Below are 14761 nucleotides of genomic sequence, written 5' to 3'. Positions count from 1 at the left end.
CGACGACCAGGAGTAGTTAGGAGGATCCCAGGCAGGAGGCTGCGCCTCTTTCGATCTGTATCCCAGTTTGTGCTAGCCTTCTTAAGGCAAACTTGTTTAACTTATGTCTGTACTCAGATATTGTTGCTTCCGCTGACTCGTCTATGATCGAGCTCTTGTATTCGAGCCCTCGAGGCCCCTGGCTTGTAATATGATGCTTGTATGACTTATTTTATTTGTAGAGTTGTGTTGTGATATCTTTTCGTGAGTCCTTGATCTTGATCGTACACATTTGTGTGCATGATTAGTGTACGGTCAAATCGGGGGCGTCACACCATTGCACGATTGACATCTGTCTCAACGCGGAGCTGACACGTGGTTGCTACGGCCAATGAGAATTTTACACGTAGAAAATCCCCATTGGTCTGGGCTGTTAACGGGTTATCGGATCCAAACCGAAACCCGGTAGCTTAACGACGACCCGTTACGGTGGATGTCACGTGTCGGTTACCCTTGACGAAAGCACTTCCATGACGTGTCATTTATCGTCATGGAAGTGGACACTTCCGTGATGATAATTTTGGTATTGTCATGGAACACTTCTACGACAGCACATGTATGACTATCTTGATTCTGTCATAAAATTACCATGGATGTACATGCATGACAGAAAATGTGACCTACTGTGACAAACACGTATCATCACGGAAGTGTTTTTTGTAGTGTTTTTCCTATGATATTCCCACTCCCCGTCACAAAAGTTTTTAGTATCCAAATTTATGGGGATTTCCATCTTAGGAGTCTCACTATCCTCACTCTCGCCCTTGGCGATAACAAATCCAGACATGGTAGCAAAGCAAGCAAACCTTTTTTTGTGTTTTTTGTAAAAAAAAATAGAAGTGGGAGATGAAAACGAGAGGCGAAGGCAAATCAAAATAAGAGCAAGTAGATGATAGTTTGTGTGAAGGTACTTGATAGGTTTTGATGATGTCTCCCCTGCAACGGCGTCAGAAATTCTTCCTGCTACTTGTGAGCTGCGTTCGGGTTCTCCCCGAAGAGGAGAGGAGATGCAACATCGTAGAGATAAGTGTTTCCCTCAGTGAGAACCAAGGTATGAATCCAGTAGGAGAATCACGCAAAGCCTCGTAAACAACACCTACACACATAAAAGCAAATACTTGCACCCAATGCGAGCAAGAGGGTTGTAAATCCCCTTGAACTCATACTTGCAAGGATTAAATCTCATATTGGTAGATAGATAAATTGTAAAATAAAATAAAGATACTAAAATTGCAGCAAGAATATTTTGGTTTTTTTATATATGATAAAAGTAGACCCGGGGGCCACAGTTTCACTAGAGGCTTCTCTCTCGAACACATATCATACGGTGGATAAACAAATTATTGTTGGACAATTGATACAAAAGTGCATAGTTATGACGATATTCAAGGCAATGATCATGTATAGAGGCATAACGTCCGAGACAAATAGACCGACTCCCGCCTGCATCTACTACTATTACTCCATCCATCGACTGTTATCTAGCATGCATCTAGGGTGTTAAGTTAATAAAAACAGAGTAACACCTTAAGCAAGATGACATGATGTAGACAAAGTAAACTCAACTAATATGAATAAACCCCATCATCTTACCCTTAATGGCAACAATACAAATACATGTCTTGTCCCTTTCTGTCATTGGGATAGAGTACTACAAGATTGAACCCATCACAAAGCACCTCTCCTACTGAAGATAAATCAATCTAGTCGGCCAAACCAACCGGATAGATCAGAGAGAAATATAAAGTTATAACAATTATGCATAATATAGTTTAGAAAAGACTCCATTACTTATCATAAATATTTAGATCATAAACCCACAATTCATTAGATTCCAACAAACACATCGCAAAAGAAGATTACATTGGATAGAACTCCAAGAACATCAAGGAGAACATTGTATTGAAGATCAAAGAGAGAGAAGTCGTCTAGCTACTAGCTATGGACCCGTAGGTCTGTGGTGAACTACTCACACATCATCGAAAGGCAACAAGGATGATGTAAAAGCCCTCTGTGATTGATTTCCCCTCCGGCAGAGTATCGGAAAAGGCCTTCAGATGGGATCGCGGAAGAACAGAAGCTTGAGGCGGCGAAAAAAAATGTTTCGGGTGGCTCTCTGGTATATTGGAAATATTTGAGAATTTATAGAGGCGGAATTGGATCAAAAGGTGCCATGAGGGGCCCACAAGCTCAAGGGACGCATCCTACAGCTTGTTGCTCCCTCGTGGCTCTTCTGGTGTTCTCTCGAACCTTGGTGGGTCCCTTCCGGTCTAGAAAAAATAATTCAAAGATTATTCTCCGTTTGGACTTTGTTTGATATTGATTTTCTGGAAAGCAAACAAGCAAAAGACAACAACTAGCACTCGACACTATGTTAATAGGTTAGTCCCAAAAATTGATATAAAATAGCATATAATTGCATATAAAATATTCAAGGTTGATACTATAATAGCATGGAACAATACAAAATTATAGATACGTTGGAGACGTATCAAATACTTCATTGTATCAAGGGAACACTCGACCTCAGTCTACACCTTTCTCGCTCACCGACGATGACACTCACCACTTACTTTGACGCCGATTGGGTTGGTTGCCCTGACACTCGACGTTCTATGTCCGGGTACCGTGTCTACCTCAGTGATAACATGGTTTCTTGGTCGTCCAAACGACAAACAGCAGTGTCCCGCTCCAGTGATGAGGCAGGGTATCGCGTCGTTCCTCATACTGTCATGGAGTGTTCTTGGGTTCGACAACTTCTGACTGAGCTACATCATCCCCTGACTGTTGCTATAGTTTTTTTGCGGGTACTATAGTTGTTTTTTGTGACAATGTTCAGTACAATTTACATGGCCTCTAATCCGGTTCAACATCGCCGCACGAAACACATTGAGATCGACATTCATTTTGTTCGAGAAAATGTGTCCCTTGGTCAGATCCGGGTTCTTCATGTGCTATCAACACATCAGTATGCTGCCATTATGACAGAAGGACTTCCGTCGTAACTCTTCTCCGAGTTTCGGTCCAATGTATGCTTACTACCAATGGGCGCACAAGTTGAGGGGGGGGGGTGTTAAAATATATCTTTTGTATAGTTAACTTGTATATGAATGTCATCACCTGCCGATCCTTGTTATGATTTGGTTAGGGTTCACATTGATCTCCAAGGCTTGTACCCTATATTATGTTAACGTAATGGTCGCCCCATTGTGGCATATTGGCCTAATCTCAATTGTTTACTCTTAGACTGTCGTCGTCGGTCGGGCCTCGATGAGATGTTAGATTGGTTCTATGCTTCATGTGACATTCTCATCATATTGTATCGTTAGGCCATATATTTTGACGTGTTGTTTTATATATTATATTAATATATAATTCGATGTGAAAGTCTAGTTCGTGAAAACGGTCCCAAGAAAGCAGCGGCATAATAGTGCCAGCTCCAATGCACTGTATGTGCACCGGGTCCACCCAAGACCCACCAGTCATTGCAAGTTAGTAGCTCCAAGCTGGAGTAGCTGAAAAACACAGCAACGACACAACACAACCACCACACTCCAGCGACCCAGATCCCATCTACCCAGCACCAAACTGGAGCAGCCGGTGAAAACCAGAGCTGCCTATATATACCCCGTCCTGGGTGCGACCCGCGCCCCAAGCTCCGGCGCGCCAGTGCTACAAACCACCGCTACCACAGCGTCCACCTACCCGTCCTCCGCCTCGAGAAGCGTCGGCGAGGCCATGGCGCGGAAGAAGATCCGGGAGTACGACTCCAAGCGCCTCCTCAAGGAGCACCTCAAGCGCCTCGCTGGCATCGACCTCCAGATCCTCTCCGCGCAGGTGATGACCCCCCTCTCTGTCTCCTCCGCCCGTGGGTGCGCGCGCGCTTCTTCTTCTCGAATCGGCTCGTGATCGGGTGGATCCCGCGGGCTGGTCGCTGGATCTCGACGTCCCTGGGCCGGCGCGCGGGGTTCAGCTTGGGAGCATGTGGGCGTCGTGCTAGAATTTTCGGATAAGACGCGTTTCTACTGCCAATTGGGTGGGGATTTGACACTGGAAGAGACTGAAAATGTGGAATTCGCGGAGCATTAGGCTTTCCGATGTGCGATCGTCCGAAACTTGGACCTGTCAGTATATTTGGATAGTTGGCTCGCAGCATGTACGTGCGAGAAGGAGCTGACTGCAAAAATCATTCACCAGAGCTGTGGACTTTGCTGCGCTGACGGGAAAATCCCGGATGTGGGGTTTCACCGGTGGTGTGTTGCCTAACAATCCGTGTTTCTATGTCGCCCTCAGGGTTTCATTGACCGAGAAAAGTAACACCCCTTATTAGATCTGTTGTTTTGTTGTGATGTTTGTTGGAGTCTAGTAGGTTATCTTTTTATCAAGTATGTTGTTTGTTCAGTGAAGTTTTAATGGCTTCGGAACCATGTTCAGTGCTGCAAAAGCGCAGCTGTAGCCCCCTAGAATCTTCGGCTCCTCATTTTTATTCAATTATGAAATGACTCATTTTGATGGAGATTTGTAGCATCATTCAAGTAAATACAAATTGAGATAGGTGAATCAATTAGTTTTTAGCTGGGATTTTTCTGCCTGTAAATTGTAATAGGTCCATATGGTCATTTCTTCACCTGAATGTATGTCAAGGTGCTGCCGGCGAAGTTTGTACTGTCAACATTTGTGGGATTTAACTTCTAACCAGCAATATTGATATTTAGTTCAGCATTATATTTATTTTGATGGCTTCCATCATAGAATTCCTGTCATCCTGTAAAATATCAGTTCTTCATCAGTGAGCAGCCAGTTTATTTATTTCTGAGTGAAACAGAGAGTTGCAAAAAATCAGTGCTGATCTTTCTTTCTATAGGTAGTGCCTTTTCTCAACATCACATTAGCCAATTTCACCGGTTGAAAAGAACTGGCTTGAATTACATAGTTCATGATTGAAATGTTTGGGTCTTATATGTTAGTTTATTTTGTAATAACCTAATGTTTGATATTATATGTTCAGTTTCTGAAATTTGTAACTTGCTCCTTGTAAGGTCACCCAATCAACGGATTTCACGGAGCTTTCAAACCAGGAGCCATGGCTCTCGTCGATGAAGTTGGTTGTTAAACCTGACATGCTGTTTGGCAAGCGTGGGAAGAGCGGCCTTGTGGCCCTCAACCTAGATCTTGCTCAAGTCCGCCAATTTGTCAAGGAGCGGTTAGGAGTTGAGGTAGTTACACATCTAACATCATGGCATACTTCTCCCATCAATCTTGATAACGATAACTATTTTTCTAATACTTCTAAGTATGCCTATATATCTAGGTTGAGATGGGTGGATGTAAGGCTCCAATTACAACATTCATAGTCGAGCCATTTGTGCCACACGATCAAGAGTATTATCTCTCAATTGTGTCAGACAGGCTTGGTTGCACCATTAGTTTCTCAGAGTGTGGGGGTATTGAGATTGAGGAGAACTGGGACAAGGTTAAGACAATCTTCCTTCCAACAGAGAAGCCAATGACACTTGATGCATGCGCTCCATTGATTGCCACTCTTCCCTTGGAAGTAAGCTTTTGCATTCTACTATGTTGTTACTTATATCATGCCATTTGTAATGTTTTTAATTCCTTATATTTAAGAAGTTCTTGGCTGCTGCTGATAGTTATCTAGTTCTGCATTAACCATCATTCGCAATATGTGTCTTAATTTCAGGTCCGCACGAAAATAGGCGATTTCATTAGAGGGTCGTTTTCTGTTTTCCAAGGTAGCTCGCACTTGCATATGCGTAGAAATTGAAGTTGCTGCTTTGCCATTGAAACCATGTTATAACTATTAATTCTTTTGGCAGACTTAGATTTCTCATTTATGGAGATGAACCCATTCACCCTGGTAAAGGGTGAACCATACCCTCTGGACATGAGAGGTGAACTGGATGACACAGCTGCTTTCAAGAACTTTAAGAAGTATGGTTCAGGGTTCAAGTCTTGTTTAGTAACTCCAAGTACGAGAGTGGATTTTTGGAACCCGGGTGTATTGGAGGACCTTATTTTAAATACTTTGAAAATCACATTTAAGGTTTCAAAAAATTCTGAGAAAAATTCTACATGATCATATGGATGTATATTACACATGTGTAAAGTTTGGTGATGAAATAAGTAAATATGCAACCTACACAAAAATGACAAAATGGTGATTTCCAAATAGTGAATAAAGCATGCACTGTTCATCTTTCCAAAATCACGATTTTGTCATTTTTGTGTAACTCGCATGGTTACTTATTTCAGCATCAAACTTTGCACATGTGTAATATAGATTCATATGAACATATTGATTTGTTTTCAGAATTTTGTAAAACTTCAAAATAGCATTTTGGCACAGTTCAAAAAATAGGGCTCCAATGCACCTGGGTTCCAAAGTGACTTTTTGCCCCAAGTACTTATTTTATCTCTGTACTAATAACTCTGACCATTTTTTATTATTTTACAGGTGGGGTGACATTGAGTTCCCTCTACCTTTCGGAAGAGTCCTGAGCCCATCAGAAAGTTATATCCATGAACTGGATGAGAAGGTATCATATTTCTTTAATTACATTTTTTAAGTCCGCTTCATATAAATGATTACCCCCTCCATTTCAAAATACATTGCATATAATTTTTGTTCCAAGTTAATTTTTGTAAACTTTTTTGTAGATTAAAATATTAACATCTGCGATACCAAATAAATACAATTTTAAAATATATTTCATGATGGATCTAATGATATTCATTCGGTATTGTAGATGTTGATATTTTTCTCTATGAACTTGGTTAAACTTTAAAAGTTTGGCTTGGGACAAAACTAATGTCCAATGTATTTTGAAATGGAGGTAGTAGCATCTACAGTTGTATTTGGATTAACATGGGATTCTTCATTTAGTATTGAATGGAAATTCATGCAAGTAACATTTATTTTATTCTTTCAGACAAGCGCATCACTGAAATTCACAGTTCTTAACCCGAAAGGTCGCATTTGGACAATGGTTGCAGGTGGTGGTGCTAGTGTCATATATGCTGACACGGTAAACTTAACTTTCTTCCAGATATTTCTGTAGCTAGGTTTTAATGTTAATCAGGATGGATGACATATCTGATTGCCAGGTTGGAGATTTGGGATATGCTTCAGAGCTAGGAAATTATGCCGAGTACAGTGGAGCTCCCAAAGAGGAGGAGGTTTTGCATTATGCTAGAGTGGTTTTGGATGTAAGGAACCTGGAATCTTATAGCTTTGTTCTGCATATTATGTTCATCTTTTCTGTTCTGAATATCATTTTGAAACTGTGTAGTGTGCCACTGCTGATCCTGATGGCCGCAAGAGGGCTCTTCTCATTGGAGGGGGTATCGCAAACTTCACTGATGTCGCTGCTACATTCAGTGGCATCATTCGGGCTTTAAGAGAGAAGGTAAGTTGGACCATTTGGTTGGATTGATGTTCTATTTCCCAACCACTCAGCTGCCTACATTGAAACCCTCACCCATCTTATTACTTTGCTTCCAAATCTGGTGCCAGGAATCCAAATTAAAGGCTGCAAGGGTGAACATTTATGTTCGGAGAGGTGGTCCAAACTACCAAACTGGACTCGCCAAAATGCGTGCTCTAGGATCAGAGCTTGGTCTTCCAATTGAGGTAAGCTCTTTTAGGTGAAAACGGGCAAACAGCCCCTATTTTTATTGAGAAATGAAGACCTCAGCTTCTCTAACACAGAACTCATATGTTCCATTTCAAACTTGATCTGGGAGTCTGTTAGCTGTGGATTTAGTATATTCCAAAAGAAATTGTTTGGCCATTCCCATCCTCATGACAGACGAGCTGATTTTGCTCAACGATTCACTGCAGGTCTATGGACCAGAGGCCACAATGACTGGAATCTGCAAGCAAGCCATTGATTACGTCATGGCTGAAGCATGATTCGTCATTGTATAGTTCCAGTGTTTACAGTTGTGTCCATTTTGTTCCATATACATTTAGTATGAACAACTATTCGTGTGAAGCGAACGGAGAAAGATCGGTTTTGTGGGGGAAAGAAACTACAGTTGTAATGCAACTACGCAATAATATATATCTTGGCCAAGGCACAATGAGATCAAGATAAATCGACCCAGCTTCTCCAGATTTACAGCGTTTTTGGTTCTGTTGTGTCCGTAACTTCCTGATGGAGCGGCGTGTGATGTCTCTCCGGACTGTGGCTTCAGGCTTTCAGGGTGTGTGACTTTGTACCCACCATTTGTGAAAAAAAAATGCAGCTCTACCTTAGCAAGAAAGAAGAAGATGCCTTAAAATGTTTGATTGTACGCGAGATTGTAAATATCCATATTTTTTCTATGAATTTGGTCAAACTTAAAAGACAACTTAAGATGCACTCTGCTACATTAACTGTGACGGTTTGGGATCCTCTGCAGTAGCGCACCTTGCAATACAGTTATGTTATCGGTTGGTAACATTGACACTCTTATCCACAAACTGGCATACAAAATGTCGGAGATACTCTTGGGGTTTGCAGTGATGAATGCATGTTTCCTGCCTAGGATGGCATTGCGGTATCCCATAGGGGGCATAGGCAGGCACCATGGTTGTTTGGTTGTAGCCTCGTTAAGGTTTAGTTTCTGGTTGCTAAGTTGTGTTGTGATGTGCTTATTTCTAATCTACTGTGGAAAAGTTAATATTAAAATGGGCAAAAGTGAGTCCAACAAAATTATGATAGAGAAAAAACCGGGATTATGAGAATCTACAATGCCACCAAATGCAACCTGAGTGTTAGGGATGCTTGGCAAGGAGACCGGGGCCTTCATGTGGAAGTAAGGGAGAGTGGCATATGAAGAGAAGAGGGGAAAATAAGGTCAATGAATACACTCACGTGTGGGAGCAGAGAGAACGATAAAACGTTGGTAGAAGAAAGGAAGTGGGGACGTAAGAAAATTTTGGCACCCTGTTAGTGTGTTGGGTAATTGTGTGGTTTTTTATAATGGTTTGTCTAAGTGAAAATTAAACAAAGATTTTTTTCTAACCAAGTTGAATATGATCTATGGTCATCAACAAATGTTTTGGACAAAAGAGCATATACATAACTTCTTCTATTGCTCTTTCCACCTAGGTGATTCCCTGGTCCGATGGTTCTAAAATCATAGGAATGTAAAAAGATAGTGTTATGAATCGCCGAATCCTTAAGATGTTTGGTTGCATAAAAATAACATGTGATTTATAAGCTGCTACCTTGCACGTAAAAAAACAAAAAACAAAAACAGAGTGGCCCCATTTATAAGGGAAATCAGGCCGCACACATCACACGATTGATCAAGGGACAACCGCGTAAAAAACTCCACAACCATGCCAACAACCATGCCAACAACAGCCAACTCGAACCCCACTACCAACATGTCCACAACCCGGAGATGTGTGAGCGAGCTCTTCGCAGATGCCTTCAAGAAGCATCGTCGATGGTATCCTTTGATCCCCATCGAACCACCCAGAGCCACCCACACCAGCCAACAACAGCCAACTCGAACCCCATTACCAGCATGTCCACAACCCGGAGATGTGTGAGCGAGCTCTTCGCAGATGCCTTCAAGAAGCATCGTCGATGGTATCCTTCGATCCCCATCGAACCACCCAGAGCTATCCACACCAGCCCCCACCGGGCCTTGGGATAAGGCCAGCCACACCAACAACCTCCACGGCAACCCTCGAACCAACAAGCCGCAGTCTAGTGAAAAGGAGGAACTCTTCAGCGACAACTCCAAGAAGCATCGTCGCCGGTGTTCTTCGACCCCCGTCGAACCAAGACTTTCGCCTAGAGCCTAAGCACCTCCACCTACTAGAGCCTCGGGGAAGGAGCTTATCAATGGCCAATAAAGAGCAAAAGCCCGCTGCACTAGCATAAGAAGACCATGACTGCCGGATCTGAGAGCATGTTGATCGAGCCACAACAACACCATGGAGACGTGCACGCGCCGACGCACATCACCCCGCCACCACCATGTGTGAACTCACCACACCGCCAACAGCAACACGTAGCCGCGTGATAACCCACAAGTATAGGGGATCGTTTGTAGCCTTCTTCGATAAATAAGAGTGTTGAACCCAACGAGGAGCTAAAGGTAGAACAAATATTTCCTCAAGTTATATCGACCACCGATACAACTCTACACACACTTGACGTTTGCTTTACCTTGAACAAGAATAAAATTAGAAGTACTTTGCGAGAATATAACTTGAAATAAATTGCAAGGTAATGAAAGTAGATAGCCTTTTGTAACACAAGAGAAGGATTTGTCCCTAGGCAATCGACTACGTTACTAGACCGATAGCAAGTTTTTTATGTGGGAGAGGCCACTGCTAGCATGTCATCCCTTACTTGAAAATCTATGCACTTATGATTGAAACTCCAGCAAGCATCTACAACTACTATCGTTCATTAAGGTAAAACCCAACCATATATAGCCTTAAGATATATTGGTCCCCCTCCAATCCCGTATGCATCAATTTCTATGCTAGGCTGAAGCTGCTGTCACCCTGGCCCTCCAATACATAGTCCTATCAACATACAACTAAACCTATTGTGTGATCCACACACACGCTCATATGATGGGCACCAAAGGACAACAACATAACCACAAGTAATTTAAACCAAACATAGCAATTTCACCGAACAACTCATAGAACAAAACAGATCTACTCAAACATTATAGGATAACCACATATCATCGGATAATAATATATAGTGTTGAGCACCTATTTAAGTAGAGAAATACAGCGGGAATAGAGAGGTTACACTGCTGCATAGAGGGGGAGAAAGTTGGTGTTGACGGTAGCAAGATTGTTGATGTATATCGTCGTCCCGATCCTTGCCCCGGCGGCACTCCGGCGCCACCGGGAGAGAGGGGGAGAGCCCCCTTCCTTCTTCTTCTTCCTTGACCTCCTCCCTAGATGGGCGGAGGGTTTCCCCTCTGGTCCATGCCCTCCATGACGGCGGAGGGGCGAGAGCCCCTCCGAGATTGGATCTGTCTCCCTGTTCTCTTCTGTTTCACGCTCCTGTTTTCTGGCCGAAAACCGTTTCTTATATTTCCGGAGATCCGTAACTCCGATTGCGCTGAGATTTTAACACGATTTTTTCCGGATATAAGCTTCCTTGCGCTCGAAGTAGAGATCCAACCGACGTACGAGGTGAGCACAACCCAGTTGGGCGTGCCCTGGTGTCTTGTGGGGGCTGTGGGCCTCCATTTGCGTTGATTCCAAGTCTAAAAAATCACATATATTCCAAAATAATTCCTCGTAAAATTTTATTGCATTTGGACTTCGTTTGATATGGATATTCCGCGAAACAAAAAACATGCAAAAAACAGGAAGTGGCAATGGGCACTGGAATAAATCATATAAAATATTGCCCAAAATATGTGAAAGTTATATAATCAAAAACTATAGATACGACAGAGACGTATCATCGCGCCATCACTGAGGCCAACAACGCCACCTGCACAGATCCGGAGAGGGAGTAACACGCCAGGCATAACCAGAACACATGACCACTCACACCACGCGGATGCACACAATCCAGGTTGCCTAGCGGCTCCAATTGGCACCACGCCGACGTAACTTCCTCGTTAACCTTTAACCACAACGAGATTCAAATGCCTTGTTTTTCAGATCTTTTTCCATGTCCAACAACAAACTACACTCACAAGCAAATTCCGGATAGCAAATCCTAACTTAAATCCATGAAAAAATCCCACAAAAAAATTACAGCGACCGACATGTGGGGCCGTCGTGTCAGCTCCGAGGAGGTCACAAGGACTTGGCTTCTCGCCGCACAACCATAGCCGTCCCCTGCCCCACCTGTCTGTCAGCTTGCATCGTCAGCGTGAACAGCACAACAGAACACCGCACCGGATCGAGCAGCCGGATTCGAGAATCGAGATCGGGGAAGCAGCAGTCTCAGCGGAAGCGCAAAGGAAGGAGAGGGCGGCCGGAGAAGCAGCTCGCCTGGCCTTGCGTCGCCTCGCCATGGGGATCGGCTACGTCATCGGCATCCTCGGCGGCGCCCTCCTCGCCCACGCCGCCTACGCCACCATCCAATGTAACACCGCGCTCCTACTCCTTACGCGTGATTTTCGATTTTGTGACTGGCGGGTGGCGCAAAACTCCGTAGAGGGTTTCCGATTCCCGGCGCCGCGCGCTCAGATCCTCGGCCGACGGACCCTGGTTCTCGAGCTGCCCCGTCGTTGGTTATACTGCTAGTGTTCAGATCTAGGTCGCGATTTGAATTGACCTGTGTGCTGATCCCGTTTAGATTTGGGACAGCCGAGCTTTCCAGAATCATGACAGAGCTCGAAGTTTACGATGAAGGTTGCTGCTGGGGTTGGTCGCTAGGTTCCAGGATCTGATTGTGTTTTGTTGTTGTTGCTGCAGATCGTGCGGTGCTGAAGATCACGGAAGAGGAGTTCTCGCGGCCGCCAGTGGATGTACGTGCACTTCCTCCTTCTGGAAGTAACACTCAGATTCTGCTGCGTAGTCTTGCTTTCTAAGTACTATATTTGACTAGCTTGGGAGTCGTAGTTTCGCGCAATATGTTGGGCTCGTAATTATGTAGGTGTAACCATGATTTGTACAGTAGTAACAAAATGCCCAATAGATAATTTTTTCTGTGGTGGCTGCTTCTGATTTAGTACAATTCTATGTAAAAAGGCCATTTATTAGCACTAATAATTCGGGCATGTTATCCCCAGAAAATTGCAGAAGCTTATACCTCAGCTTAAGCCTGTTGTTTACGTTGCATAACCTGTGCTTTCTGTTGTGCAGGTGATGATGCAGCTGCTCCTGGGGCTTGCCTTATGCATGTGGGCAGGTGTCTCTGTTCCAGCAAAGTTCCTTTCGGTGCTCCCCCATTCCGAGGAGAATAGGTAAAGCCTATTTCACTATTTGGAGCTCCTTGTTAACTAATCTTGAATTTTTATCTGGGGTCGTGGCGTATAGTCGTAGATTGGATACAGAGGTTAAGTAAGCTTAGAAACTCAGCTGTAGTTTTCTTCTATAGTTCGCGATTGACAAATTATGGAACCAGAACCGACGAAATGGATTTACGGGAAATGTGACCACGTACCTTTACAGTTTTGCATGATGAGTTGTTTTCCTTGTTAAATAGCATGAAGTTAACTGTTATGTCCTTCCAGGGCAACCTGTTACATGATCATGTGTATTTTATAAACATCCTCAGTAACATGCTTTTGTAATACGGGCATATAGTACGGCTGAAAGAGAGATGTAATACTTGAAAGGAGATACACAATTACACGCACACAACAGTACACCATGTTCACATTTATGCATTAGTGCGCAGTAGAAATACTAATAAAGGCTGCATGATGCTTAATATTTGAAACCGCACATATTCAGGCAAACATAAATGTTAGTCATTCACTAGTCAGACATGGGATCCTATGATGCATAGACTCTTGATTCTCGACCGTGTAAGCACCTCTGAATTCGATGCAGTGACGGCACTTGTTAGCTTGAGTTGAAGATGGCAGTCTCGTTTCTGAGCTATGTTAGACCTTTGAAAATGAGTACCTTACATTTGCTTGGATAGAGCATAAGAGTGTTATTTTTCATATTTGAGTTTGGTACTAGGTTAAAGATATAATCTAATAAGGAATAGAAAAACTATGGAACTGTTTTAAAACCTATTTTCTGTTGATGTTTTTCGATGCCTGAAATGTTTATGGTGTTATTTAGGCATGTTTGTAGCAGCAAATAATCCATGATAGTTCGTTTATTTGGCACATTCTCTCTTTTCCTTTGGGGCATTATGATGAGCTTTTGTTGCCACATGTTGCTGAATTTGCCATAGTATGCCCGAAAGTCACCTTACCTCCCAATTATGTGTGGTGTTTTTCAGGAAATAAAAACATTTCCTTTGAATTTTCCTGACACGGCTTTCCTATTTAATGCTTTGTGAAGACTCCGTAGTCACAGTTGCACTCATGTTATGTTATCAATGAACTGTTGAGCCTACCACATGTTGCTGAATTTGCCATAGTATGCCCGAAAGTCACCTTACCTCCCAATTATGTGGATGGTTTGTGAGGAAATAAAAATATTTCCTTTGAATTTTCCTGATATGGCTTTCCTATTTAATGCTTTGTGAAGACTCCATGGTCACCGTTGCACTCATATTATGTTATCATCATGAACTGTTGAGCCTACATAGCAGCTTTCCTTCTGTTTTGAATACACACTGCCTAGGGAGGAACCCCTGCTACCCATTTCCTGTCTCTAATCCACCTATTGCCACAGGATCGTATCGCTCCCAGCAAACCTGGATTTCATGATCTTCAACCACCGTGGAAGGGCACTGCCTTCAGACGCAGACTTGAAGTTGAAGATATGAACAAATTCTGTTCCTTTCTTGTCATGTAACCTTTTGCCCAAGAGGAGGATCCATCCAGTTATTCTTGTGTCACCCATGTGTAAGAGGGGAAAGCTTTTTCTTGGCCATAACTTGTTTATGCTGTAACTGTAGAATTTTGTGACACGGACACCTGTCCTATATATTTTGAGGCGGTTAGCACGAGGACCTGATCTAGTGCAAGTTTATATCTGAATCATCACTTCATCATTAAAGCATCCATCCATATTATATTCATTTAAATCCACATTGGAGCGTTTGCAAAACTTATCATCCCGAGTGCCATAGAATGTGTTCTG

The 14761-nt window shown here is 43.0% G+C and overlaps 2 protein-coding genes across 2 annotated transcripts; both read left to right on the top strand.

Annotated features, from left to right (window-relative positions):
• The first annotated feature begins 3573 nt into the window (after positions 1 to 3573).
• LOC123102535 (ATP-citrate synthase alpha chain protein 3) lies at positions 3574 to 8174 on the top strand. The gene is made up of 11 exons (XM_044523924.1): positions 3574 to 3876; positions 5079 to 5255; positions 5351 to 5593; positions 5741 to 5792; positions 5877 to 5991; positions 6515 to 6596; positions 6990 to 7085; positions 7165 to 7266; positions 7350 to 7466; positions 7574 to 7690; positions 7901 to 8174. Exons 1-11 carry the CDS (start codon positions 3778 to 3780, stop codon positions 7970 to 7972), a joined length of 1272 nt encoding a protein of 423 aa, XP_044379859.1. The 5' UTR covers positions 3574 to 3777; the 3' UTR covers positions 7973 to 8174.
• Positions 8175 to 11864: 3690 nt separating this feature from the next.
• LOC123102534 (membrane magnesium transporter) lies at positions 11865 to 14732 on the top strand. The gene is made up of 4 exons (XM_044523923.1): positions 11865 to 12134; positions 12467 to 12519; positions 12857 to 12957; positions 14351 to 14732. The coding sequence occupies exons 1-4, from the start codon at positions 12062 to 12064 to the stop codon at positions 14442 to 14444; spliced, it is 321 nt and encodes a 106-aa protein (XP_044379858.1). The 5' UTR covers positions 11865 to 12061; the 3' UTR covers positions 14445 to 14732.
• The last annotated feature ends 29 nt before the right edge of the window (positions 14733 to 14761 follow it).

Source organism: Triticum aestivum, chromosome 5A (assembly GCF_018294505.1).
Source record: "Triticum aestivum cultivar Chinese Spring chromosome 5A, IWGSC CS RefSeq v2.1, whole genome shotgun sequence".
NCBI classification, from domain to species: domain Eukaryota; kingdom Viridiplantae; phylum Streptophyta; class Magnoliopsida; order Poales; family Poaceae; genus Triticum; species Triticum aestivum.
Note: the sequence above shows the minus strand (reverse complement) of the source record. Positions and strands in the feature narration are given on the sequence as shown.